The sequence below is a fragment of the Macaca mulatta genome, chromosome 2 (assembly GCF_049350105.2).
Source record: "Macaca mulatta isolate MMU2019108-1 chromosome 2, T2T-MMU8v2.0, whole genome shotgun sequence".
Taxonomy (NCBI): domain Eukaryota; kingdom Metazoa; phylum Chordata; class Mammalia; order Primates; family Cercopithecidae; genus Macaca; species Macaca mulatta.
Genome location: NC_133407.1, coordinates 136,426,652 through 136,453,677, shown reverse-complemented (window position 1 = coordinate 136,453,677; position 27,026 = coordinate 136,426,652). Strand labels below are relative to the sequence as shown.

At 43.2% G+C, this 27,026-nt stretch overlaps 1 protein-coding gene across 5 annotated transcripts in view; it reads right to left on the bottom strand.

Moving 5' to 3' along the window:
• GXYLT2 (glucoside xylosyltransferase 2) overlaps positions 1 to 27,026 on the bottom strand; it is a 91,744-nt gene that overhangs the window by 23,693 nt on the left and 41,025 nt on the right. For 3 of the 5 annotated variants that reach the window (XM_077989929.1, XM_077989928.1, NM_001193691.3), the window contains 2 exon segments: positions 7,965 to 8,216; positions 5,964 to 6,087 (listed from right to left, as the gene is read on the bottom strand). In XM_077989929.1, coding sequence (XP_077846055.1) covers positions 5,964 to 6,087; positions 7,965 to 8,216 — 376 coding nt within the window. 5 annotated transcript variants of the gene reach the window in all.

Below are 27,026 nucleotides of genomic sequence, written 5' to 3'. Positions count from 1 at the left end.
ACCTCAAGTAATCTGCCCGCCTCAGCCTCCCAGTGCTGGGATTACAGGTGTCAGCCACTGTGCCCAATCTACTCCTCTCCTTATATTTCTGATTATTTCATACTCTTGGGATCTCTAAGATTATGAACTAGTTTATGCCTGATCATTTTAACTTCATGGTAATATAGGCTTGCTACACTTTTATATATTTTTATTTTTTAGTAGAGATGGGGGTCTTACCACATTGCCCAGGCTGGTCTTGGACACCTGGCCTCAAGCAATCCTCCCTGCTCAGCCTCCTAAAGTGTTGGGATTACAGGCATGAGCCCCCACACCTGGCCTCTCTTAATGCTCTGTATCAATAGAATGGAGGCTGTTCAACTGCACTGTTAATGTTTTTTTTTTTTTTTTCCCCAATGTCCCATCCTGGAACTGAGATTTCCCAGCATTCTCTTTTTCCTTATTTCAGAATACTCCTTGTTCCAGAAAAGGCAATTAATTTTGTTCAGAAGACTTTTCTGATAACACAGTCTAAGGAAGCTCTTCTCTCTCCAGCCTTGAGGGTCTCTCTCTCAACCCCTCATTTGTTTCCTCCATCTCATTTACCACAATTTGTGATTTTGAACAACTAGTTATTCTTTAGGAGTCTATCTTCCACCTCTTCCAACAAAAGGTAGGTTTCGTGAAACCAGTAACTTTGCTTTAACTCGTCTGATGCCATATCCCTGGCACTTAGCCCTGTGGCTGGCACACAGTGCTCAAAAATTAGCGGCTGAATGAATGAATGAAATGCAAACTATACCTCCTTTCACCAAATGCATCTTTTCCCTTTCTCTGGCTTTCTATCTCTCCTTTCTCTCCCGAACTTCCCTTTTCTCTCATTTTCCTTGCTGTGGCTCTTTCTCTTCCATTTATTAATACTTTGCCCCTTCTCTCCCTTTTCTTAATTCCATTCATTGAATCAAACAACACTTCTGAACACCAACTCCATTTAAAGCACTAAGCCTTGCACTGTGAAAGACACAAAGTTGACACAACCCCTTCTCACATAGACCGTACAGTTTTTGTCCTTTCTCTTGTGTTTTACATCAGGGCTCATGAACTTCCCAGACTCCCGAAACTGCGATTTGTTACCAGTTTCCTAGAACAGTCCCAGTATGAAGTAACTGGGCCTGTCAACCCCACAACGTAGCACTCATAACTGCCTGTTGCTGGGTGCTTTGGTGTGGTGAATATACAATGTGGTTGCATGCTCAAGGGCAGGGCTCCAGAGACCCCAGGCAGGATGAGAATAAGGCCTTCCTGGGGCCACTGAAGAGACTTGTCCCATGTGAGTGAGTCCTGCTCCCTGAGGTTCCCACGAACTCCTCCTGCCTCCCTAGTATCACACACTCAACTCACAATCTACATGTATTCCATGGGCATTTCAGCTCTTCTCTCTCCCCTCAGGCAGAATGCTACTGCCTTTACTCTAGCCTGATGCCCTGCCTTGTCATTTATACTTGGCTGGTTTCATTTTCTTCCCTACCCACATCTCAGTTTTCTAGAAATTGCCCTTGAAGAAAGAGCAGACCTACGTGGTGACGTTTGAGAGAGGAAAATGCCACATGACTTTGCCCTTCTAGAGCCTGATCAAGCGTGCTCTCCCACATTAAAGAGAACTCAGTCGCAGCTGGGCTGGGCCAGTCTCTTTTTCGCTAAGAATTTGAATTAGGAAATAGAGGAGCTCCATCATCATTGATTGTGGACTTGTGAAGATGTATTCACTTACGGTTGACAAACAGGTTGGGCCATGGGCAAACAGAGAATGCGGTCTGAGAGACAAAATAGAATCAGACTGGCATGTAGAGAAGCAAAGATGACAGAAACCATGAGGCCTCTGAGAGATGAAGAAACTGCTTTGGTCCTTGGCAACTTCCCAAGGCCAGTTCTTATGAAGCCTGGTTTGACCTGACTTGTGTGGTCATGAGACTGCCCCTGGCCTCTTACAATATCTGCCCTCATTTAGCTGGTCTGAGTGGAGCTGTGTTCCCTGAAACCTAAGTGCATTCATTTAAACACATCTTCCTATATAGAATTCTCTTTTGGTTCCTGTCAGATTTACCCCTTCCATAGAACTCTGCTCTTGACTCAGACTCACTTTTGAGGGTGTGAACTCAGTTTTCCACCCCTTGATGAAGCTGTCTTGACTCACCTGCCAGGAAATGTCCTGTGAGCTGAGCGACCTGCATGCCCCCACGGGTTTCAGCTGTCTTAAGTCAGTCTACTACCCAGCACTGCAATTATACACCCACAGGCATTTACTATCTAATTATAGCAAGAGTTTTAAAACACTTTCTAGCTAATGACTTTTAAACACATTTTAAAAAGCGGTGTTATCAGATACAAGAGACTATAATAATGACAACATTCCTGATGTGTGCTACAGGTTTTATGTGCATTGGTTCACCCATAGCAACCTGAAGAACCATAACAGTAAACATGTTTATCTGCTGTGCCATAGCTAATACTGTCTCCCTCTCTCCTTTCCAGGGATAAAGCTGACAAATCCTTTTTTCAAATACAGTTTGTTCTGGTTTGTGGAAAGTACTCTGCAATCAATATACATGAAGAGAAACCTTACAATGTGATGGATATTGCTGGATCTCAGTTTAATCAAGTACCTGGGTAAAGTATGAAATAGGAAGATCAAATGCAGGCTGCACAAAGAACAATCAGGGAGTTAACCTAACAATCACTCATCTAAAACCAGAAAACTTGGTTATTTACTTGATACTGTGCAGAACCAGGATTTAGAACAACGTCACGATTCTTTTCCAATATCCTGTTTTACTCAATGGATCTCAGATGGAGAGTGAAGAAGCAATTAAACTCCTCTGGTTTCAGCCCCAATTAAAGACAAGGGACTCCTGTTTAATTGCAAAGCTGCTTACGACTGCCTTCGAGTATTATTTATTTACTCACTAATCACATCCTCAAATAATCAGCAACAGGCTAAGAAGAACTGGAGAGGCAACTGTGTGAATCTTTTGGATTCCTCAGTTTGGGAATACAGAGAGACTTACATTAGATCGTTTCGGCCACATGACAAAGAGGAAAATGCAGTATTTAAAGAAAAGGGCCGGGTGTGGTGGCTCACACCTGTAATCCCTCAAGTGATCCACCAGGGGGATCAAAAAATTACCTGGGCATGGTGGAGGATGCCTGTAATACAAAAATTACAAGAATTAGCTGGGCGTGGTGGTAGGTGCCTGTAATCCCAGCTACTTGGGAGGCTGAGTCAGAAGAATCGCTTGAACCCAGGAGGCAGAGGTTGCAGTGAGCACACCACACTCCAGCCTCAGTGACAGAGCAAGACTCCATCTCAAAACAACCAACCAAACAACCAGACAAACACAAAACGGGTCATGGTGGCTCATGCCTGTAATCCCAGCATTTTAGGAGGCCGAGGAAAGTGGATCACCTGAGGTCAGGAGTTCAAGACCAGCCTTGCCAACACGGCAAAACCCTGTCTCTACTAAAAGTACAAAAATTAGCCAGGGGTGTTGGTGCATGCCTGTAGTCCCAGCTACTTGGGAGGCTGAGATAGGAGAATTGCTTGAACCTGGGGGTCAGAGATTGCAGTGAGACGAGATGGTGCCATTGCACTCCAGCCTGGGTGACAGAGCCAGATTCCATCTCAAGAAAAAAAAGAAAAAAGATGAAACCTACCTAAGAAGAAAAAGGAAGAGATGCAGACCTACTGTCACAGCGAAATGGCTTAAAGCATGCCCTAAGAGGCTGGGCATGGTGACTTGCCTGAAATCCTAGCACTTCGGGAGGCCGAGGCAGGAGGATCACTTGAGCCCAGGAGTTCTAGATGACCTTGGGCAACATAATGAGACTGCCCCCCAATCTCTATAAAAAATTTTAAAAATTTGGCTGGGCGCAGTGGCTCACGCTTGTAATCCCAACACTTTGGGAGGCCGAGGGAGGTGGATCACATGAGGTCAGGAGTTTGAGACCAGCCTGGCCAACATGACAAAACCCTGTCTCTACTAAATATACAAAAATTAGTCGGGTGTGGTGGCGGGTACCTGTAATCCCAGCTACTCGGGAGGCTGAGGCAGGAGAATTGGCTTGAACGTGGGAGGCAGAAGTTGCAGTGAGCTGAGATCATGCCACTGTACTCCAGCCTGGGTGACAGAGCAAGACTCCCTCTCAAAAAAAAAAAAAAAAAAATTCGCTGGGTGTGGTGGTGCACACCTATAGTCCCAGCTACTTGGGAGGCTGAGGTGCGAGGATCACTTGAGCTCAGGAGGTTAAGGCTGCAGTGAGCCATAATTGCACTACTGTGTACCAGCCTGCGAGACAGAGTGAGGCTTCATCTCATTAAAAAAAAAAAAAAAAAAAAAAAAAAAGCCTGGGCACACTGGCTGATGCCTACAATCCCAGCACTTTGGGAGGAGGAGGTGGGGAGATCACCTGAGGTCAGGAGTTCGAGGCCAGCCTGGCCAACACGGGGAAATCCCGTCTCTACTAAAAATACAAAAATCAGTCAGGAACAATGGCACACTCCTGTAATCTCAGCTACTGGGGAGGCTGAGGCAGAACAATTGCTGGAACCCAGGAGATTGCAGTGAGCTGAGATCATGCCACTGCACCCCAGCCTGGGTGATAGAGCCAGACTCTGTCTCAAAAAAAAAAAAAAAAAAGGCTATAAGTGAACAGCTAAGACATTCCCCTTTCCTCTACTAAATTAGTATTGGGAATCTTTCCAAGAAACTCTGTATCAACCTGCTTTTCTTTCTTTTCGACGATTTGATCCTTTTTGATCCAAAGACAAATGAAATTGAGTTTTATTCCAGAATTTTGTTTTTTTAAAAAGGTGCACAGTATGTGTTCCAAGGGTAACATACAAACAAACACAGGCAAAGTCTTTCTGAACAGCAGTCTCTACTTCAGGATTTTTAAATGAAAAAGAAAGGCCTGAAAAGGGTACGGTAAGGATTGCTTTTTTTTGCCAAAAGATCTCTCTCAAGAAGAAAACATAGTTTTAATTTTTTTTGAGACGGAGCCTCATTCTGTTGCCCAAGCTGGAGTGCAGTGGCGCCATCTTGGCTCACTGCAACCTCCACCTCCCAGGTTCAAGTGATTCTCCTGCCTCAGCCTTCCAGTAGCTGGGATTACAGGCACCTACCACCACGTCCGGCTTTTTTGGATTTTTAGTAGAGATGGGGTTTCACCACGTTGGGTAGGCTGGTCTCAAACTCCCGACCTCAAGTGATCCGCCCACCTCGGCCTCCCAAAGTGCTGGGATTACAGGTGTGAGCCACTGCGCCCAGCAGTTTTAATTTTTAATAAGAATAAAGTTTTAGTTAAAAAAAAAAAGTTTTAACAAGGAAGAGGAAAAGAGAATTTCATTAGCTTTACGTGTTAATATAAACACATAGAGAAAGGGAGATGAAAATTTCCCTTTCTCCCTCTACCCCACCAAATCATCCACCGAACAATATAAGAAGAATTTATTTTGCCCCAGATGAAAAGCAAAAAGGATTTGGGGATCTGAGTTCTTTTTATAGTTGTTTTGACCCTGAATATGTTCCTTAACTCCAAGGACCCTGAGAATCAATTCCCTTCAATCTAGCAGTTGTTCAGGTTACAGGGTCTCCTGCCTAGATTATAATATTTCCATTTAGTTTCGTGCCTCACATCAATTTTGACTGCACTTCTTAGAAGAATGGTATAGCAAAATCTAAAAGATATCCTCTAAAAATGAGTCCAGTGTTGGAAGTTTCAACATTTGGCCTTTTGTGTCAGTAGTGCAAGGCCCCGCCTCCATCAGATATCCAGGGGGGTGGATGAAAGGGCAAACTTCGCAGGGGAACACAGGCTCCTCTGTGCACAATTCAAGCCTAGTCAATAGCAACCCGGGCATGGAATGTGCTCCATGGGGCGTGCTGAGTGTACTCCTACACAGAAAGCATTCTCCAAAGATAACCTACCTGGATTGAAATAAAAAATAATATTTAATAAATCCTGGTCTCCCCACGTGATGGCATTCTTGTACTTCTGGTACAGAGGGTACAACATGTCCTCCCAAGCCAGGCCTGTTGGAATCATGCTGTTCTGGAAAAGAGAAAACCATCAGAACAGCTGAAGCAAAGCAAATACATTTTGTCCACTGAGAAACAATGTAAAGGGACTGGTTTTCTTCCCTTCAGTGGAGGGAAACAAATACAGGAGGGGTCCTGCTATTCTCAGGGCACAGAACAAAGCAAAATTTGGGCTGTTGATTGCATCGCTCTTGTCAGTTGTACACACAGCTACTAGATGGACCAGGAACTTATAGTTGAACCTATGGTTTCTACTCAGAAAACCATGCCCGGAATGGAACCCCTTCCTTCTTTCTCTTCCCTCCTTCCTTCTTCCTTCCTTCCTTTTTTTTTTTTTTTTTTTTTTTTGAGACAGAGTCTCACTCTGTCGCCCAGGCTGGAGTGCAGTGGCACGATCTCAGCTTACTGCAACCTCCACCTCCCAGGTTCAAGCAATTCTCATGCCTCAGCCTCCCAAGCAGCTGAGACTACAGGTGCACGCCATCACGCCCAGCTACTTTTTTGTATTTTTAGTAGAGACGGGGTTTCCCCATGTTGGCCAGGCTGTTCTCAAACTCCTGACCTCAAGTGACTCACCTGCCTCCCAAAGTGCTGGGATTATAGGCGTGAGGCACCACACCTAAGAAAGAGGCAAAGTCTTTCTGAACAGCAGCCTCTACTTCAGGATTCTCTACTCTACTCCACCTTTCTTAGGTGAACATCTCTTTTAGGCTTATTTCCTCACTGTGAGGTGAAGGAACAAAATGCAGATAACAGAGTTCAGGTATCTTAAGGAAAAATACCTTTCCTTGTCTTAAACAATGATTTACTTTTAAAATAAAAGTAACATATTCACAAACTGAACTATTCCAACAGCACATAAAAATATAAAATAAAAAAGTAAAAATATTCTTCTTCCCTATCCCATTCCCACTTTCCCCAGAAGTATCCACAATTAACAATTAATGGTCTCTTAGGTATTCTTCTGCACATTTCTTTTTCTTTCTTTCTTTTTTTAGAAACAGGGTCTCACTCTGTTGTTTAAGGTGAACTGCAGTGGCTAAACACAGCCTTGACTTGCCGGATTCAAGTGATCCTTCCATCTCAGCCTCCCAAGTAGCTGGGGCTACAACCATGTGCCAGCATGCCCCATTAATTCTTCTGGAAATTTCTAAAGCATACAAATAATCACAGTCTCTGTCGCCAGGCTGGAGTACAGTGGCGTGATCTTGGCTCACTGCAACCTCTGCTGTCCGGGTTCACATGATTCTCCTGCCTTAGCCTCCTAAACAGCTGGGACTACAGGTGTGCGCCATCATTCCTGGCTAATTTTTGTATTTTTAGTAGAGACAGGGTTTCACCATGTTGGTCAGGCTAGTCTCTCAAACTCTTGGCCTCAAGTGATCCACCCCCCTTGGTCTTCCAAAGTGCTGGGATTACAAGTGTGAGCCACTACCCCTGGCCAGCAGGATAATTTTTTTGGACTAGCTCTCTACTGATGTTCTTTTAGGTTCTTTCCAGTTCTTTGCTAGGATAAAAGATGAGATCATGTACATCCTTATATAAATATCGTCACGGATTTATATGAATATATCCCTAGGGTAATTTGAAGAAATTTTACATAGTCTTTGAAGCATTGGGTATGAAGGGTTCAAACATTATGGAATTCAGAAATGCGACATAGTATTTCTGAATGGTAACTCTGATGAAGCTTTAAATTCCATAGCCATCTGGGCTTTTCCTGAATAAACAAATATTCTGTAATTTTCTAAATAATTTTCTCTGGTTCCTTTTATCCTCACCTATAGGCCACCTAATTTCCAAAATCAGCATATTGACACTCTGGGAATGCCACTGTTGACAAGACCAACTCCCAGTCTCTAAACAAGGAATTTTAAAGCACTCATTTACCTTGAACTGGGTACTTCTTATCCGAGTTAAATTCATTAACATGACTCCTGAATTAACTCCTGCAGAGCCATAGAAAGGATGCCTTGCAAAGCGGCTGTACCAGCCAATCTTGGGGATTTCGTGCTCAGGGGCCATGGCTGCAAGCTGGGTGGAATTAAACAGCCTCAGAAGCTTCCAGATGTCATCGACAGGTCTCAGAAAGAGAACATCGGTGTCCACGTAGAGAAGTGAGTCCACATCCTTTAAAATCACCTTTGTGTGTAAGGAGTGGGCATAAAGGGGAGAGGGGGGAAGAAAACAAAACAAAAACAGGTCAGAAACAAAGGAAGTAGCCTGACAGGTAAATAATGCTACCGACGTTTGCTGATTCATATTAAATTCTGGAAAGGTACCACTCTTAGCTTCCATTCCTGCCTTTGCCTTTGACTTGAGGAATGAGTGTCGATCAACAGGTAGAGATTTAAGATAAATCTTGGTTTGGATTAGCCCAATTCTGGGACCCTGGACTATATTTCATAAGGGTTGAACTTACAAAAAAATAAAAACATCAGCAAATTACTGTGGCTCTCACTTCTTCCATCTTCCAATAAGGCCACTTGTTTTTCTCTCTCAGGTTTTCCTTGGAACATCCAGTGTGGCATTAGAAAACTTGAAGTGGATAATCTCTTTTTATTTATTTATTTATTTTTGAGATGGAGTCTCACTCTGTCGCCCAGGCTGGAGTGCAGTGGCCTGATCTTGGCTCACTGCAACCTGAAGTGGACAATCTCTAAACCAGCTCATACCAAGCTTTGGGGGTAAATATTCTCTGTCTCTGGATCCATTTCTTCTAGTGTTAATGGGGGGCCCTGCATCTTTTAAAATATATATAAATATATGTAATTAAATACACACACACACAGACACACACACACAGACACACACACACACACACAGGCCAGGAGCAGTGGCTCACACCTGTAATTCCAGCACTCTGGGAGGCCGAGGCAGGTAGATCACGAGGTCAAGCGATCGAGACCATCCTGGTCAATGTGGTGAAACCTCGCCTCTAATAAAAATACAAAAATTAGTTGGGTGTGGTGGTGTGCGCCTGTAGTCCTACCTACTCAGGGGGCTGAGGCAGGAGAATCACTTGAACCTGGGGCGGAGGTTGCAGTGAACCGAGATTGTACCACTGCACTCCAGCCTGGTGACAGAGCAAGACTCCATTTAAAAAAAAAAATTAAAAAAAAGTATATAGTTTGCAGATGAGGGTCTTGCTCTGTTGTCCAGGTTGCAGTGCAGTGGCATGCTCTTGGCTCACTGCACTCTCAATCTCCTGGGCTCAAGCGATCCTCCCACCTCAGCCTCCAGAGTAGCTGGGACCACAGCTATGCACCACCACACCTGGCTTTCTAAATTATTTGTAGACACGAGGTATTGTTATGTTGTCCAGGCTGGTCTTAAACTCCTGGACTCAAGTGATCCTCCCACTTTGGCCTCCCAAAGTGTTGGGATCACAGGTGTGAGTCACTGTGACCTGCCTAAAACGATATTTTTAGCTAACATTTGGTCTTGGGATTAGGGAATGCAAGTCATTGGCTAGCTTTGTTTGTATATCAGCATGCGGCAACCTTTTTCCTCTAAAGGGCCAGATAGTAAATATTTCAGGCTCTGTTGCAACTCCTCAAATCTGCTGTTGTAGCATGAAAGCAGCCATTGATAACAGATAAACAATGAGAGTGGGCCGGGCGCAGTTTCTTCAAAACAACAGAATTTGAAGATTCTAATTTCAATCCCAGCACTTTGGGAGGGCGAGGCGGGCAGAGAGATTGAGCCTAGGAGTTCAAGACCAGCCTGGGCAAATGGTGAAACCCCATCTTTATCAAAAAATAGAAAAACTAGCCAGGCATGGTGGCATGTGTCTGTAGTCTCAGCTACTCAGGAAGCTAAGGTGGGAGGATTGCTTGAACCTGGGAGGCAGAGGTTGCAGTGAGCCAAGATCACACCACTGCACTCCAGCCTGTACAACAGGGAGAGACTCTGTCTCAAAATAGTAATAATAATAATGAGAGTGGCTGTGTCCTAATAAAACTTTATTTCAGGACATGGATGTTTGAATTTCATATAATTTTCAGACATCACTAAATATCCTTCTTTTGATTTTTCAACCATTTGAAATGTAAAAGCCACTCCTGGCTCACAGGCTGTGGTTTGCTGACCTCTGCTGTGGATAATTCAAGCCACCTTAGGTAAATGAGTTCTCCTGTACGAACTGCTTAGCTTTCCAGAGCTTTGCTCAGGGATTTGAGACTTCAAAGCCTTAGTTAGTAGTAGCATTATTTGCTTTGTTTTGCCATTGTTCCCAAACTTTGGGGTGGCTTAACCAAGGAAGGATTTGAATCTTCTTGGATCCCTGGCCTAACATCATCCTAACACCATAACACTTATGGACTGAATGTCTGTGTCCCCAACATTCATATGTTGAAGTCCTAACCCAAAATGTGATGGCTTTTGGATAGGGACCTTTAAGAGATAATTGGGTTTAGCTGAGGTCAGAAGGGTAGGGCCCTCAGGATGGAATCAGTGCCCTTATAAGAAGAGACACCAGAGAGTGCTCTCCCTCTCTCCCTCTGCCATGTGAGGACAGAGTGAGAAGGTGGCCATTTGCAAACCAGGAAGAGGCTCCATCACCACAACCTGACCATGCTGACACCCTCATCTCAGACTTCCAGCCTCCAGAACCGTGAAAAAATAAATTTCTGTTGTTTCAGCCACCCAGTCTTGTATTTTGTTATGGCAGCCCAAGCAGACTAGTATAACATGCCACTGGGATTCTCAATATTTAAAATTGATGAACATGGGTGCTACATGATACAAGTATCAAAGGAATTTCAGACTTGAGTAATTCTGAGGTCCACATAATTTGCCACAGGATTTATCTTTTGTTCTTCATCTACTAGAGGAATGGATGTTACAAACCAAAAAAATGAAATTCAAATACTGATCATCTATCATTTCATAAATGGAGATTATCTTAACATCCATTTTAAGAATTTGAAGATTCTAAGCCAGGCACGGTGCCTGGGAGGCTGAGGCAGGCAGGTCACTTTAGGTCAGGAGTTGGAGACCAGCCTGGCCAATATGCTGAAACCCCGTCTCTACTAAAAATACAAAAATTAGCTGGGCGTGGTGGTGTGTGCCTGTAATTCCAGATACTCGAGAGGCTGAGGTACAAGAATTGCTTGAGCCCGGGAGGCGAAGGTTGCAGTGAGCCGAAAAGATGGCACTGCACTCCAGCCTGGGTAACAGAGTGAGACTCTGTCTCAAAAAAAAAAAAAAAGAAAAAGAAAAATGTGGGCGTGGTGGCACATGCCTGTAATTCCAGCTACTCAGAAGGCTGAGGCAGGAGAATCCCTTGAACCCGGGAGGCAGAGGTTACAGTGAGCTGAGGTCATGCCACTGCACTGCAGCCTGGGAGACAGAGTGAGACTCTGTCTCAAAAACAAAAAACAAAACAAAACAACCACAAAAACAAAACAAAACAAAACAGAATTTGAAGATTCTAATTTCAAAATTAGGAAGAATTTTGTATATTGACTGCTTCTTAAACTAAGCATTTAAAGTTTCAGCATGCTCATTTTGGTATATAGATCATATTTCAAAGGAACACACAAAAGTAGCCCCAGTGGTACATCTCAGAGAAATGTGAGAAAATGGCACTTAAGAATCGTGAGTCTGGTATTCCTGAGTTCAAGTCTTGGCAGCCTGAGGTACTACCCCCATGACTTCAGACAAGTTCCTCAGTTTACCACCCACCCAGGTTGTTACAAGGATGCAACAATTTGGTTTGAAATGAAACCCACGAGGTACTCAGTACAGTGGCTGGCACACAGTAAGTACTCAATAAACAGTGGTTTTGTAAGAAGTCTCTATGTCTTCGCTTTTAAAATGTCAAGTATAATTAGTTACCATTCACATCAATGCTTACAGCACTTCAAAACGTGTGTCAACCACAAAAAGCCTTTTATGTAGTCAGAGTCGAGCAGTGCAATGAAGTTTTTGAACCTTCCTAATATGATCCATTCAGTACCTTGACTGAAAATAAGTACATAAGGACTTTTTACTCTTTATCTGAAAAAACAAAAGACCAAAAAAAAAAAAAAAATCACTTTTTGATAACATTGCATCTCTGGAGGCTAATTCCGCAGCAAGTACTGCTGGTATTAATTTGAAGAGGATCATTGTTGGCCATGTTATAATGGGATGTGGAATATTTACTGAAAGGATATAAAATTAGCCATTCTAAATTCCTTTATGGAAATTAGCCAGCACTAGCAATGAGGCCTTTGTTTTTTTAGAGTAAGGGGCGGGGTTAAAAGGCAGCACACAATAGCACTCTGTACCCGATGTGCCAGCTATAATGTAATGGATCTTCCTGCTCCTGCTCCATGAACCACCCTAACCTGGGCGCCCACCTCCAGTGAACCCTGCTCAGCCATCTGCACCAAGTGTAAGCCAAAGCCTGGCCACAGGCAGCAAGATGATCAGGGGCTCACCAGTGCACCTTCAAATTCATTTTCAATTTGTTGTAATTCTAGTCTGAATTTGACAGTATGACTTGGTGGTTAAAAGTTTTAGGTTTGAAATCTGACTTCCTATGTTCAAATTCCATTTCCACCATTAACTGTGTGATCTTGAGCAAGCTCTTTTGGCCCATTTTTTTTTTAAGACAGGGTTTCACTCTGTCACCCAGGCTGGAGTGCAGTGGTGCAATCATAGCTCACTGAGCTTTGACCTCTTGGGCTCAAGTGATCCTCTCATATCAGTCTCCTGTGTAGCTGGGATCGCAGGCATGAGTTACCATGCCCAGCTAATTTTTTCTTTTCTTTTCTTTTTTGAGACGGAGTCTCGCACTGTCACCCAGGCTGGAGTGCAATGGTGTGATCTCAGCTCACTGCAACCTCTGCCTCCTGGGTTCAAGCGATTCTCCTGCCTCAGCCCCGGGAATAGCAGGGACTACAGGCATGTGCCACCATACCTGGCTAATTTTTGTATTTTTATTAGAGACGGGGTTTCACCATGTTGGCCAGGCTGGTCTTGAACTCCTGACCTCAAGTGATCCGCTCACCTCGGCCTCCCAAAGTCCTGGGATTACAGGCGTGAGCCACTGCACCCAGGTGCTAATTTTTTTGTTTTTTTGTAGAGACAGCTCTTGGTTTGTTGCCAGGCTGGTCTTGAACTCCTGGGCTCAAGTTATCCTCCTGCCTTGGCCTCCCAAAGTGCTGGGATTACAGGCATGAGCCACCATGCCTGGCCTCCTTAAGCCTTCTAAGTCTGTTTCCTCTTCCTACAAATGGGATTCATAACCCATTTCATAATGCTGCCAGGATGATTAAATGAGGTCATGTGTGTGAAGCCCCTGGCACACACAGCAAGGACTCAATAAATGCTACGTGATCTTATTTTCATCCCACTCTCATGAGGGCTACGTTTCCTGACTGACAGCCCAGGGAACCAGCAACTGGCTATGGTAGTAGTAGTAATGAAAGAATGAGGCCGGGCACGGTGGCTCACGCCTGTAGTCCCAGCACTTTGGGAGGCTGAGGTGGGCGGATCACGAGGTCAAGACATCAAGACCATCCTGGCCAATATGGTGAGACCCTGTCTCTACTAAAAATACAAAAAAAGTTGGCTGGGCATGGTGGCGCGCGCCTGTGATCCCAGCTACTCTGGAGGCTGAGGCAGGAGAATCGCTGGAACCTGGGAGGTGGAGGTTGCAGTGAGCTGAGATCTCACCACAGCACTCCAGCCTGGCGATGGAGCGAGACTCTATCAAAGGAAGGAAGGAAGAAAGGAAGGAAGGGAGGGAGGGAGGGAGGGAAGGAAGGAAAGGAGGGAGGGAGGGAAGGAAGGAAGGGAGGGAGGTAGGGAGGGAGGGAAAGAAAGAAAGAGCGAGAAGGAAGGAAGGAGGGAAGGGAAAGAAAGAAAGAGAAAGAAAGAGAGAAAGAAAGAGAAAGAAAGAGAGAGAGAAAGAAAGAGAAAGAGAGAAAGAAAGAAAGAAAGAAAGAAAGAAAGAAAGAAAGAAAGAAAGAAAGAAAGAAAGAAAGAAAGAAAAAAGAAATTCCCTGTTCACAGCTTTAACAGGGGAGACAGAAAAGCGGCAAAGCAAAGTGATGATGAGAAGGGTAGCACAGAAGCACAGAGCAGAGCCCCTCCACCAGGCTGGAGGAAAAGTAAGGAAAATTTCCCAGCAGAAGTGACATCTAAGCTAAGAGATAAATAAGTGGAGAGCAGGACAAACATGGAAGAGCATGTGAAAAGAGAGAGCATGGCAAAGGGAGGACTGCCAGTTGCTGTGTGGTGCTGGAGTTTACAGTGGGAGGAGGGGTGAGAGATAGGGCTGTCCAAGTGGGCAGGGGCCCAATCAGGAAGTGTGTTGACAAGTTTGGACTTAATCCTGAGAGCAACAGGGAGATATGTTCAATGACTTGACCCCAACACCTCAAGGTCATCCTTGCTTCCTCGCCTACCCATACTGCCCGCATCCAATCTTCAGCAAGTCACATAGGCTCTACCTCCAAAATGTCTGAGTCTGTCCATTTCTCTCCTTCTCTGCTTCCTCACCCAAAGTCCAAGGCACCATGACAGTTCTTCTAGAATTCTGCAAATTCTGTTCCCCAGGCTCCCCGTGTCTGCACTTGCCCCCTCCAATCCACTCCTCACAGAGCAGTCAAAGGGATTTTTAATTCCATTGTGACTTGTTCTTTGACCCATCAGTTCTGTACAAGTGTCTGTCTAATTTCCAAATATATGGAATTTTCCAGATATCTTTTTGTTATCCACTTCTAAGTTAACTCTCTTGTAGTCACGGAGCACACGGCAGCATTGCCATCTTTTCGAATTGACTGAGACTCGTTTTATGGCCCAGGATGTGGCCTATCTTGGTGAATGTTCCCTGTACATTTGATAAAAAAATATTTACGCTGCAGTTGCTGGGTGGAGTTGTCTATAAATTCTACAGCTGTCAATTAGGTCACTTGGTTGATAGTGTTGTCAAGGTCTTTTATATCGTCACTGGTTTTCACGAGCTCCTTGGAGCTTTATGTCCAGACACAGAGAAAAAGGGATGGAGAAATGTGGAGTTACTGCAAATTCATTTGTATCAACAGGTATAATTAGGGAATCATTATTCATTTTCACACTAATGATAGTTAGTTATTAAAAGCGGAATGTTGGACTCTCCAACTCTGTGGATTTATCTTTTTCTCTATTTGTCTAGGAATGTTTTTCTTCGTGGAACCGGAAGCTTTGTTATGAGGCGTACACTCATTTGAGACAGTTACGCCTTCCTGATGGGTTGATCCTTATATCATTACAAAACATCCAGAGGGCTTTGAAACAAAAGCAAAAACCTACAGTAGATCACCCTACTTTCACCCTCTAACCCCTGCAAGGCCTTTCACTGCATTTCTTTCTTTTTTTTTTGAAGACAGAGTTTTGTTCCTGTCGCCCAGGCTGGAGTGCAATGGCATGACCTTGGCTCACTGCAACCTCCACCTCCCAGGTTCAAGTGATTCTCCTGCCTCAGCTTCCCGTAGTTGGGAACACAGGTGCCCGCCACCATGCTTGGCTATTTTTTTGCATTTTTAGTAGAGGTGGGGTTTCACCATGTTGGCCAGGCTGGTCTAGAACTCCTGACCTCAAGTGATCCACCCATTTCCGCCTCCCAAAAGGCTGGGATTACAGATGTGAGCCACTGCCCCTGGCCTTCACTGTATTTCAAATAGTCACACCTGTACCATAGTCTGTGAAGGGCTCCACAGGATATACATGCTCTGTCTACCTCTCCAACTTAGTCTGCTGTCACCAGTGTTCCTCCACCGCATGGCACAATCCAGTTTGTTTTTTGTTTTTTGTTTTTTTTTGGCTCCAGGGCCTTACACCTTTCATTATCGCTCTACTACTGTCAAAATCAGCAGAGGGTAGAAAGCTAAATAATCCTAATAGGAAGCCAATGAGCTCCTAATTCTCTCCCCGACTACAGCCAGGGTCTCCTCTATCTGAGATACTCTTAAGTCTTTGCTTAGATAGAAACAAACATTTAAGTCCCCTCTGTCAGAAAGAAAACAGAAAACACAAAATTGAAACAATAGGCCAGGTGTGGTGGCTCGCCGGGCACTTTGGGAGCTGGAGGTGGGAGGATTGCTTGAACCAGGAGTTTGAAAACAGCCCGGGCAATGTAGCAAGGCCTCATCTCTGCAATAATAATAATAATAACAATAGTAACAATAAGAATAATAAAGTAGCTGGGTGTGGTAGTGTGCACCCGTAGCCCTAGCTACCTGGGAGGCTGAAGTGGGAGGATCGGTTGAGCCCCGGAGTTTGAGGCTGCAGGGAGCTATGATCACACCACTGTACAGAGGCCTGGGCAACAGATGGAGACTTGCCTCTCAAACAAACAAAAACAAAACTAAAGCTATAGATTTCTAATTTAACAAAGGAATCATCTTATCATGGACTAAGTGTTTATGTTTCCCCCAAGTTCATGTGTTGAAATCCTAACCCACAAGGAGATGGTATTAAGAGGAGCCCTCACGAATAGGATCAGCGCCCTTATAAAAGAGGCCTCAGAGAGCTCTCTCACCCCTTCCACCACATGAGGACACAGTGAGAAGGCACCATCTATGAATCAGGAAGCAGGCCCTCACCAGACAGATGCTGAATCAATCTTTTGGTGCCTTGATCTTAGACTTCCCAGCCCCTGGAACTGAGAAGTGAATTTCTGTTGTTTATAAGCTACCCAACTTAAAAAAAAAAAGGTCTTGTATTCTTGCAACCTGAACTAAGACATGCCTTCTGGAATCTTCTCTACGACTGGGATGTCTTCTCTCTCACTTCATTTCCTAAGTTCATGAAGATGATAAAGCCCTCAAATGCACTTAAAAATGACATCTTTTTTTTTTTTTTTTTCCCCAGACAGGGTCTTGCTCTGTCATCCAGGCTGGAATGCACTGTCACAATCATGGCTCACTGCAGCCTCAACTTCCTGGGCTCAAGTGACACTCCCATCTCATCCTCTCGAGTAGCTGGGACCGCAGGCACGTATCACCACACCTAGCTAATTTAATTTTTTTTTTTTTTTTGTAGAGACAAGGTCTCTCTATGTTGCCCAGATTGATCTCTAACTCCTGAGCTCAAGCAATCCTCCCACCTTGGCCTCCGAAAGTGCTGGCATTACAGGTGTGAGCCACCATGCCCAGCCAAAAGAAACGGCATCTTTATTGATTATGAAATACATGTACTGCCCCTGATGCTTTAGTCAGTTTCTAGGTTTGTGAAATCCTGTTTTTGATCATTGCCTAAAGTACTAAAACTGTGATTAATGTGATAATTAATGCTTCCCAAATCATATCTGCTGATGTAGGTGAATTAGCAGTCACTGCGCATTCTGCCCTCTTTCCCCGAGTCTGCAGGTAAAGCCCCATGGAGCTCCTGCTGTTCATGATAAGCAACTTCCCAGACCTGCTGGTGAAGTGTCACCAAACGCTTCCCAAATGCCAGGCAGAGCATTTCATTCGTTATTCTTGAACACTCAGGTCTGACTCATCCCTTCTTAGAAAGACTTTCCCAGAGGGCTCCTCCTTCCTTCCTTCCATTTTCTCTTCATCATACCACCTGACTTCCTTCCTTCCGTCATGTCTCACAGTCAGCGGCCTTTGGTTAAATTATTTTCTCATTTGTTGCTTGCCTCCTCCAACTAGAATAGAAGCCCCTTGAGGGCTGGGACCTTCCATATCTAGGTAACATTTAAAATCTGTGTGCCTGGCCCATGCCTGACATAATATATGCTAGGCATCCAATAAATATTTACATGAGCTAAGGAATTCAACTGTTGAGCTCGCTCATAACCACTGTAATTTTAAATATGCTTCGAGGCTGATTGTAGACGAGAAGGACAGGTTCTGAGTGATGAGAAGATCTGTGAACAAATGAAGTGCAGAAGACTCAAGTTCATGAAGGAAAACCACTGCAACGCCAACCACAGGAATATCCTGCTGTTGCTTGCATGGCCTGGGACATCACCCTCTAGGCCTCTCTTGACAAGACAGCTAGGCAGCTTCACACATCATTCCACTTCGTTACCTCTCATGCATTTCGAAAATGCCTTACAAACTAAAGGGCACAAATGGAGCTAGGGGAGGGAAAGAACAGAAGCAAAGACAAAGGTGCCATTTAGATTCAAGCAGAAATGAATTTCAGAGAGGGAACCTTTGGAAAATGATCCTGGTGATAATCAGGAGAGAGAAGAAATATTAAAGAGGATTAAAGCAGGAGGTGGAAACAGAGAAGAGCAAAGAACAGTTTCAGAAGAAAAAGAGAAACACTCTTTTTGTGCCAAGAAAAGATATACATAAAAAACCTACATACATAAAAAACAAAGAGCTGGGGCTAGGTGTGGTGGCTCATGCCTGTACTCCCAGCAATTTTGGAGGCTGAGGCAGGCGGATCTCTAGAGGTCCGGAGTTCAAGACCAGCCTGGCCAAGATGGTGAAACCCCCATCTCCACTAAAAATACAAAAATTAGCTGGGTGTGGTGGCACACGCCTGTAATGCCAGCTCTCAGGTGGCTGAGGCAAGAGAATTGCTTGAACCTGGGAATTGGAGGTTACAGTGAGCTGAGACTGTGTCACTGCACTCCAGCCTGGGCAACAGAGGCAGACAGTCTCAGAAAGAAAAGAAAGAAAGAAGGACGGAAGGAAGGAAGGAAGGAAGGAAGGAAGGAAGGAAGGAAGGAAGGAAGGAAGGAAGGAAGGAGCGAGCCAGGTGTAGTCACACATGCCTGTGGTCCCAGCCACTTGGGAGGCTGAGGAGGGAGGATCACTTGAGCCCAGGAGATCAAGCCTAGAGTGAGCCATGATCATGCCACTGCACTCCAGCCTGGGCAACAGAGGGAGACCGTGTCTCAAAAAAAAAAAAAGGAAAAAGAGAAATACAAATACCATTACTGCATTTTTTCAGTTAAAATAAACATTGCTTTATGTGTACTCTATTGTATTTATTCACCTATTTTTATCTTTGTAAATTTTCACTTCCCTAAGCCAAATACATTTTGAGAAGCTATTCCAAGATAATACTTAATTTCTGTAATTACATCAGGTCCCTGTCTTCCTTTTTCCCCCTTTTCCTTTTTGAAGCATCCATCATTCCTGAAATACACACAAACACACACCTCTTTGGGTAAAATGTGTTGTCAAAGTTGCTTGACCGTGCTGATTTTCACCCACCGCGTCCGGCTGTGGTTTTAAATTTTTTATTGTGAGATCATTTTAAATTTACAGAAGAGGTGTAAAAAGTTTAGAGAGTTCCCATGTATTCTTCACCCAGCTTTCTCTTGTGTTAACATCTTACACATAACAACAGAACAGTAATCAAATCTAAGAAATTAACCCTAGTATAAATACTATTAACTAAACTAAAGAACTTACTCAGATGTCACCAGTTTTTCCACAAATCTCCTCTTTCAGTTCCAAGATCCAAACATTGAATTTCTTTGTCACATCCTTAGTCTCCTCCAATCTGTAACAATTTCTCAGCCTTTCCTTGTTTTTTCATAACCTTGACAGCTTTGAAGAGCACCTGCCAGTTATTTAGAACAAAGTCCCTCAATTTGGGTGTCTGATGTTTTCTCATGTTTAGATTGAGGTTATGCTTTACTGGGAAGAACAGAGATGAAACACACCTGGGTGCATACGATGTTGACTGGGCCAAGTGATGTCAGTCTTGATTGCTTGGCAAAGGTGGAGTCGCCAATATTCTCCACAGTAAACTGAGGATTTCCCCTTTTCCTTTACTAAATATTTTGGAGGAGATACTTTAAAATCATACAAATATCCTGTTTCTGGTTAAACTTTCACTCCTTAATTTTAGCATTCACAGATCTTACCTGCAGTAATTATTACTACGGTGTTCTAACAGTGATTTTCTATTTTCCTCATTCTTTTTACATGTATTAATTGGAATTTTCTATAAGGAAGAGGTGTGATTTTTCTCCATTTATTTATTTATTCAGTTATGTATTTATTTTTTAAATTCAGTTATTTATTTAGATTAGTATGGACTTATGAAAAATTAAGTGTTATAATTAAATACTATCATTTATTTTGTGGCTCAAGTTGTTCCAGCTCAAGTCATTGGGAGCTCTCTCAGATTGGTTCCTGTCCCCTTCCAATATGAACCCCCTCCTTTTAAAAATTGTTTTTATTATTAAAAAATATTTTTTAGCACATCCTTACTTTCTGGCACCAGAAGGTCAACTCCAGGGGCATCTTGCATTTTCCCTGCCTTCAGTCAGGAATGAACAGTTCTCCCAGGAGCCCTGGTTCCTCTGGAGGATGGAATTCAGAAACCAATATCTACGGGCTAGGTGTGTTCACTGCTACTCAGGTGTCACTGCTTCTAGCCTCCTAACAGTGGACAGAGCTAGGAAATACATGTATGTATACAAACCCATGTATACATACCTATCCATAATTACTTCTTTTAATTATTTTTATCTTTTCCTTTTTTCACAGGTGTTGATTACTTCTCTACTTATCTATACCTATATATTTATTTAAAAAAACATGAGTCCACATTGACACCGATCTCAGGACTGTGCCTGTGTGTGTGTGTGTGTGTGTGTGTGTGTATGTGTCTGTCTGTGAGAAATAATTTGTTAAAGGCGAAGAGAATTCTGAGCTTAGATTATTAGGGTGTTGGGCTAAGTTTTGAAGAACTAGGTGTGATTTTAATAAGTGAGGCTGGAGGTAGGGGAGTCAAATGGCCAGGGTATTGTCTCCAGGCAACAGTATGGCAGAGGGTAACCTGCACAGCACCTGGGAAAGAGTGACACACACCAAGAGCAGCTGGAATGGGAAATTCATGACTTGGAATAGTGCTGAAAGTTAGTACATAAACTCAGAATGCAAAAGGCCCTGAACACCAGGCCCAGAGGTCTGGACTTGACTCTGCAACAGGGACTCTAGGAAGGTTCTGGGCCAGAATCCATCTGATGAGAATAGCATTCAAAAACCAAAAACGCAGGAGTGGTACACAGGAGAAAAGAGACACACGTAGCAGGGAGATGAATAAACAGGACAATACAATAACCCTTTTCTCTATTCATTGCCACCTTTATTTTTTGTCTTAATTGTAAATACATGCAGACCCAGAACACATGATCAGAAAAAGGCCTATACCTTCAAGGCTCTGTACTTCTGGTGCATGTGACTGTCTTTGCAAATGTGAACAGATAGCTTGCATATATTACGTAAAGCTCTGATGCTTTTTGTCTTTTTTCTCTTTCTGACTGGTTTGCTATTTTTAAAAATTGGGCCAGTGCGGTGGCTCATGCCTATAATCCCAGCACTTTGGGAGACCGAGGTGGGAGTATTGCTCGAGGCCAGGAGTTCAAGAATAGCCTGGGCAACATAAAGATCCCATCTCTACAAAAAATTTAAACATCAGCCAGGCGTGGTAGTTTGTGTGGGTAATTCCAGCTACTCGAGAGGCTGAGACAGGAGGGTCCCTTGAGCCCAGGAGGTGGAGGCTGCAATGAGCCATGACTGCACCACTGCACTCTAGCCTGGGTGACAAAGTGAGACCCTGTCTCAGAAAACAAAAACAAAAACAAAATAAAACAAAAAAAACAGAAGTTGTCTGAATTCCACAATACACAAATTCATGCTTATGTGTTGTAAAAACATACAAACAATTCAGCAATCAACAGAGTAAGTTCAAGTTGCTCTTAACCTGTCCCTGTCCTCATCACACCACCACTCCAAACCCCCATAACCAACCCCCTCTCTCTTCAGAATTAACCAACATTAACAGTGAACATCATCCCAGTCTGTTCCTATGCATTGTACCTGGGGTCTTTGTATGGCCAGAAAGTCAGATCTCAACTTAATCAATCCATCACTCTTAAAACTCTTTTATTTTTTCTGTAATTCTTATTACTGCCTGAAATTAACAAATTTACTTATTTTTTGTCATTCTTTTCTGACTTGGATATAAGCTCCATGAGATTAGGATATTTGGATATCTTATTCCTAGGGCCAGTCACATAATTGAGGCTCAATAAATATTACTGAATAAATGGTTGTATGTATAAATGTTTATAAACACACACACACATATATTTTTGCATTTTCATTTTATTTACTTATTTTTTTTTTGAGATAAGGTCTTGTTCTGTCACCCAGGCTGAAGTACAGTGACACAATCATGGCTCATTGCAGCCTCCACCTCCTGGGCTTAGGCAATCCTTCTGCCTCAGCCTCCCACGTAGCTGGGATTAAAGGCGTGAGCCACAGCACCTGGCCATTTATTTGCATTTAAAAAATACTGGCTAAGTGCAGTGGCTCAATTCTGTAATCCTAGCACTCTGGGAGGCCAAGGCAGGTGGAGTGGATTGCTTGAGTCCAGGAGTTCAAGAATAGCCTGGGCAACATGGTGAAACCTCATCTCTACAAAAAATACAAAAATTAGCCGGGTATGGTGGTGCATGCCTGTAGTCTCAGCTACTCAGGAGGCTGAGGTGAGAGAATCACCTGAGCCTGGGGAGGTTGAGGCTGCAGTGAGCCATGACAGCACCACTGCACTTCAGCCTGGGCAATACACTAAGACCCATGTCAAAAAAAAAAAAAAAAAAAAAGAAAGGACTACCAGTAGAATCATACTATACAAGCTATACTTTCTAATTGTCTACTTTGGGATACTTCCTTTTAATTTTATGTGTGCAGACAACAAAGAACATTTTGTTTGATGCTGCATATTCCCAAGTATCCTCTTCGATATTCTTGAAATAGTTTAAGATAGTGGAGAGAATAATGAATATTTGGAAAATAATCTTGCTATACAATGCTTTCTTTCCTGTTTGTTGTTGTTTGTGTTGTTGTTGTTGTTGGGACAGAGTCTTGCTCTGTTGCCCACGCTAGGGCGCAGTGGTGTGATCTCGGCTCACTGCAACCTCTGCCTCCTGGGTTCAAGCAATTCTCCTGCCTCAGCCTTCCAGGTAGCTGGGTGCCACGACACCCGGCTAATTTTTGTATTTTTAGTAGAGACGGGGTTTCGTCATGTCGGCCAGGCTGGTCATATTCTTTTCTGTTTTAAAATATATATATAATTGGGAGTCTGTAGAAAACTAAATACGCATTCTTAATTAAGTAGTGTTCCACACTGTTTTAATCTGAGATTTTAAGATTGTTCATTTTGTTAAATTATTACCTTAAAATGGGGTGGCACAGGAGAAAATTAAAGCCTTTCAATTTTTATTTTTGTTTCTATTGTGCCCCCTTGTGGAATTACATATAACTTACATATTCGTTTTTGTGACGTTCTAACAAAGAGCAGGGTGTACTAATGTCATGGCTGCATTCAGGCATGCGCCAATCAATGAAGTAGACTCTTCTGATCAGTTTAGTCTTTGCAAACAAGATTCTGATTGCTTCTGAGTTGAGCGAATCAATGACGGCTTTGTTCAAGACGGTTCTTCTAAAGTTCTGGCTCATTAAACTTGTGTTTGGTCTTTGATTTCATCATTTCAGCTGTGTGGCCAACTGTTAGAACTGCATGCAGGGAGTGTTCCACAGGCCTTGCGTAACTGAAAGTATCTGGTTTCTCCGGCATGTTCTGAGATAATGGCTCTCTAAGATCTTCCATCTGCTTCCATGCTTGCTTTTGGCTTGCTTCCTCCTCTTATCAGGTGTTGCAATCCCAGCCAGCAAGCACACAGTATCTTTTCTTGCTGGCTGTAGACATTCCGTTAGCCATGGCAACTGTCATTTAAAGCAGAGTCCAGTTTCTTAGTCAGATGGTGCCTCCCCAGAGAATGTGTTGCTGAAAACAGGATCATTGGATCACAAGGAACTGTAGCTCTTCACTGAAATTAGACTGATTTTCAAAGAAGCTTTTCCCTTTTCTTACATTGGAGCCTCTAATATAGCCAACATTTACTGAGTAGACAATGGGTTCAGGGCTCGGCACTTTTATAAGTATTATATCTTTAAATCCTCTCTCTCACTTTTTGAAGCAGTGGTTAAAGCCCTTTTCATAAGACCATCCATCCATTTGTCTGTCTTTCCATCCATTGTCCATCCCCCTATCCATCTATACATCCATCTTTCCTTCCACCCATTCATCCATCCAAAGAGTTTTACAAAGTGCCTTCTGTTAGTATGTACCAGATATTACTGTAGGTGCAGAAGATCAAGGACCTTTTACATTTTTTTCTTTTTTTAAAATTAATTATTTGTGGAGACAGGATCTCACTGTGTTGCCCAGGCCAGTCTCCAACTCCTGGCCTCAAGCAATCCTCCCACCTCTGCCTCCCAAAATGCTGAGACTGTAGGCATGAGCCACCATGCCTGGCCAAGATTAAAGATCCTTGCCCTGAGAGGGTTTACATGCTCCTAAGAAAAGCCGAAAAATAAAACAAATGAGTAAAGTGTGTAGTATTCCAACTTTGAAGATGGTAGGATATGGAAAACTAAAGCAGGGATGGGGAGCAATTATAAATACAAACACCTCACTAAACTGGCAAGTCTGAGCAAAGACATATGTTCTATTTCTTTTTTCTTTACCCATTTAACAGTTAAAGAATGGAAGGTTCAGGGGAATTTTCCTACGGAGGTATTTTGGGAACACTTTAGGAATGTCTTCTACAAGTAGAGGAGACAACACTGCCACTAATACATTCTAAGAAGTAGGGCAGAATGACTATTCTATAGGAGAATCTTGGGCTTCAATCCAGACTCCAAGATTTACCCCAGGAAAATGATTTAATTTTCCTCAATTCCAGTTTCCTCATTTGTAAAGAGGATGCAAATGAGCATATTCCTCAAAGAGTTGCGAAGAGTTAATGAAATCATAAACCTAAAGATCGCAGCCTGGGTTAAGTGCAGTAGGCATTGGGTGGTCATTGATCACCTACAATACATTCCTCTTTTTTCAGTGTTATGTCCTGAAGACTTTTTTTTTTTTTTTTTGAGATGGAGTCTCGCTCTGTCACCCAGGCTGGAGTGCAGTGGCCGGATCTCAGCTCACTGCAAGCTCTGCCTCCCGGGTTTACGCCATTCTCCTGCCTCAGCCTCCCGAGTAGCTGGGACTATAGGCACCCGCCACCACACCTGGCTAGTTATTTGTATTTTTTTAGTAGAGACGGGTTTCACCGTCTTAGCCAGGATGGTCTTGATTTCCTGACCCTATGATCCGCCTATCTTGGCCTCCCAAAGTGCTGGGATTACAGGCTTGAGCCACTTGCGCCTGGCCTCTGAAGACATATTTTAAAGCAGCATTTCTTAAACTATTTTCAACTGTACCTCATAGTAAAAAATGCATTTTCATCATAATTCCAGTTTGTGCATACATAAATACACAAGATGGAAATGTCAAAAATAAATTTTGTTTTTACTAAATGTAATGCATATTCATTCTATTCTATTTCATGTTTTTTTTTTTAAAAGTTGATAATAATCCACTAAACGGGTTTCAAGAATCACTGGTGGGTTATTCCCCACGATTAGGGGAAACTCAGAATAGTCAAATAGTTAACCAAAGCTTAGTGAATAATATACATAGATAGGTAGGCAGACATATGGACAAAGAAGTAAAAATGGACCTTCCTCTATGTCCTCCACCATATTCTCCAACATTTTCTTCCCAGAGAAAACCACCAATTCCAATTATTTAAATTTATTCTGTAGGTATATACCTCCATGTCTCTAAATAATATACCTTATCTATTAACTTCCTATGCTGGAAGAATAGGTTTTAGCTCTCTTTCACACAAATTCCCAACCCCACACATATACCTTCCCATTCTCCAATACAATTATATCAAAATATCATTTAGACCAATATACAGTATTATGATGGCCATGCAAACATTATTTCCAGTGAAGCCACAAAATGAGTAGCAATACTTTCCCTCTCTGTACAAGTGATTTTCCTGTTTTCCTGGAATTAATGACTCTTTTTCATGTTGTTAATTTGTTTCTTTTTTTTTTTTTTTTTTTTTTGAGACAGAGTCTCACTCTGTCACCCAGACTGGAGTGCAACGGCAAGATCTCGGCTCACTATATCCTCTGCCTCCTGGGTTCATGTGATTCTCCTGCCTCAGCCTCCTGAGTAGCTAGGACTACAGGCATAGTCCACCACACTTGGCTAATTTTTCTATTTTTAGTAGAGACAGAGTTTCACCATGTTTGCCAGTCTGTGATGTCTGTTATGACACCAGGAGGGCACTTTTTACCTGCATTGTCCTCTGGCTCTCCCTTATAAACTAACTGGCCTATGGTTTAGCTTGCTGTTCACATGAAGCTGCAAGCCTCCTCTTAATTAAGAAGCACCCTGGCTTCTGGCCACACCTCCATGGAATTTAGGCTCTACAACACATAGCTAGCTAGTAGCAATTAGAAATGCTGATGGCCTGAGTCTCCCAAGGAGATACCATATTCCTCAACTGGGAGCTGGAGAGAGAGAGAAATCCCTGTGTTCTTGAATGAACTACCTGAAGGTGAATTTTTATCACACTGAACTGGAAGGGGGAAGGAGGGAGACTGTGGTTCAAATGTCACAGATTCTCACTCTTCTTACCAAGTTTTAGTAGATTTTCTTGAATAAATGTTCCTTCATTTGCCTAGGTCCTTAGGACAATTTCCAAAGTATTTAGATAGTTGCTTTAAAAATAATTTTCACAAATTATGCTTGTTTCACTGGGGAGCAATTCCACAGGGCTCCTTTTTTTCTTTGAGACGGAGTCGCGCTCTGTTGCTCAGGCTGGAGTGCAGTGGCACACGGTCTCTGTTCACTGCAAGCTCCACCTCCCAGGTTCACACCATTCTCCTGCCTCAGCCTCCCAAGTAGCTGGAACTACAGGCGCTTGCCACCAAGCCCAGCTAATTTTTTTGTATTTTTTTTTTAGTAGAGACGGGGTTTCGCCATGTTAGCCAGGATGGTCTCGATCTCTTGACCTCGTGATCCGCCCACCTCTGCCTCCCAAAGTCTTGGGATTACAGGCATGAGCCACCGCACCCAGCC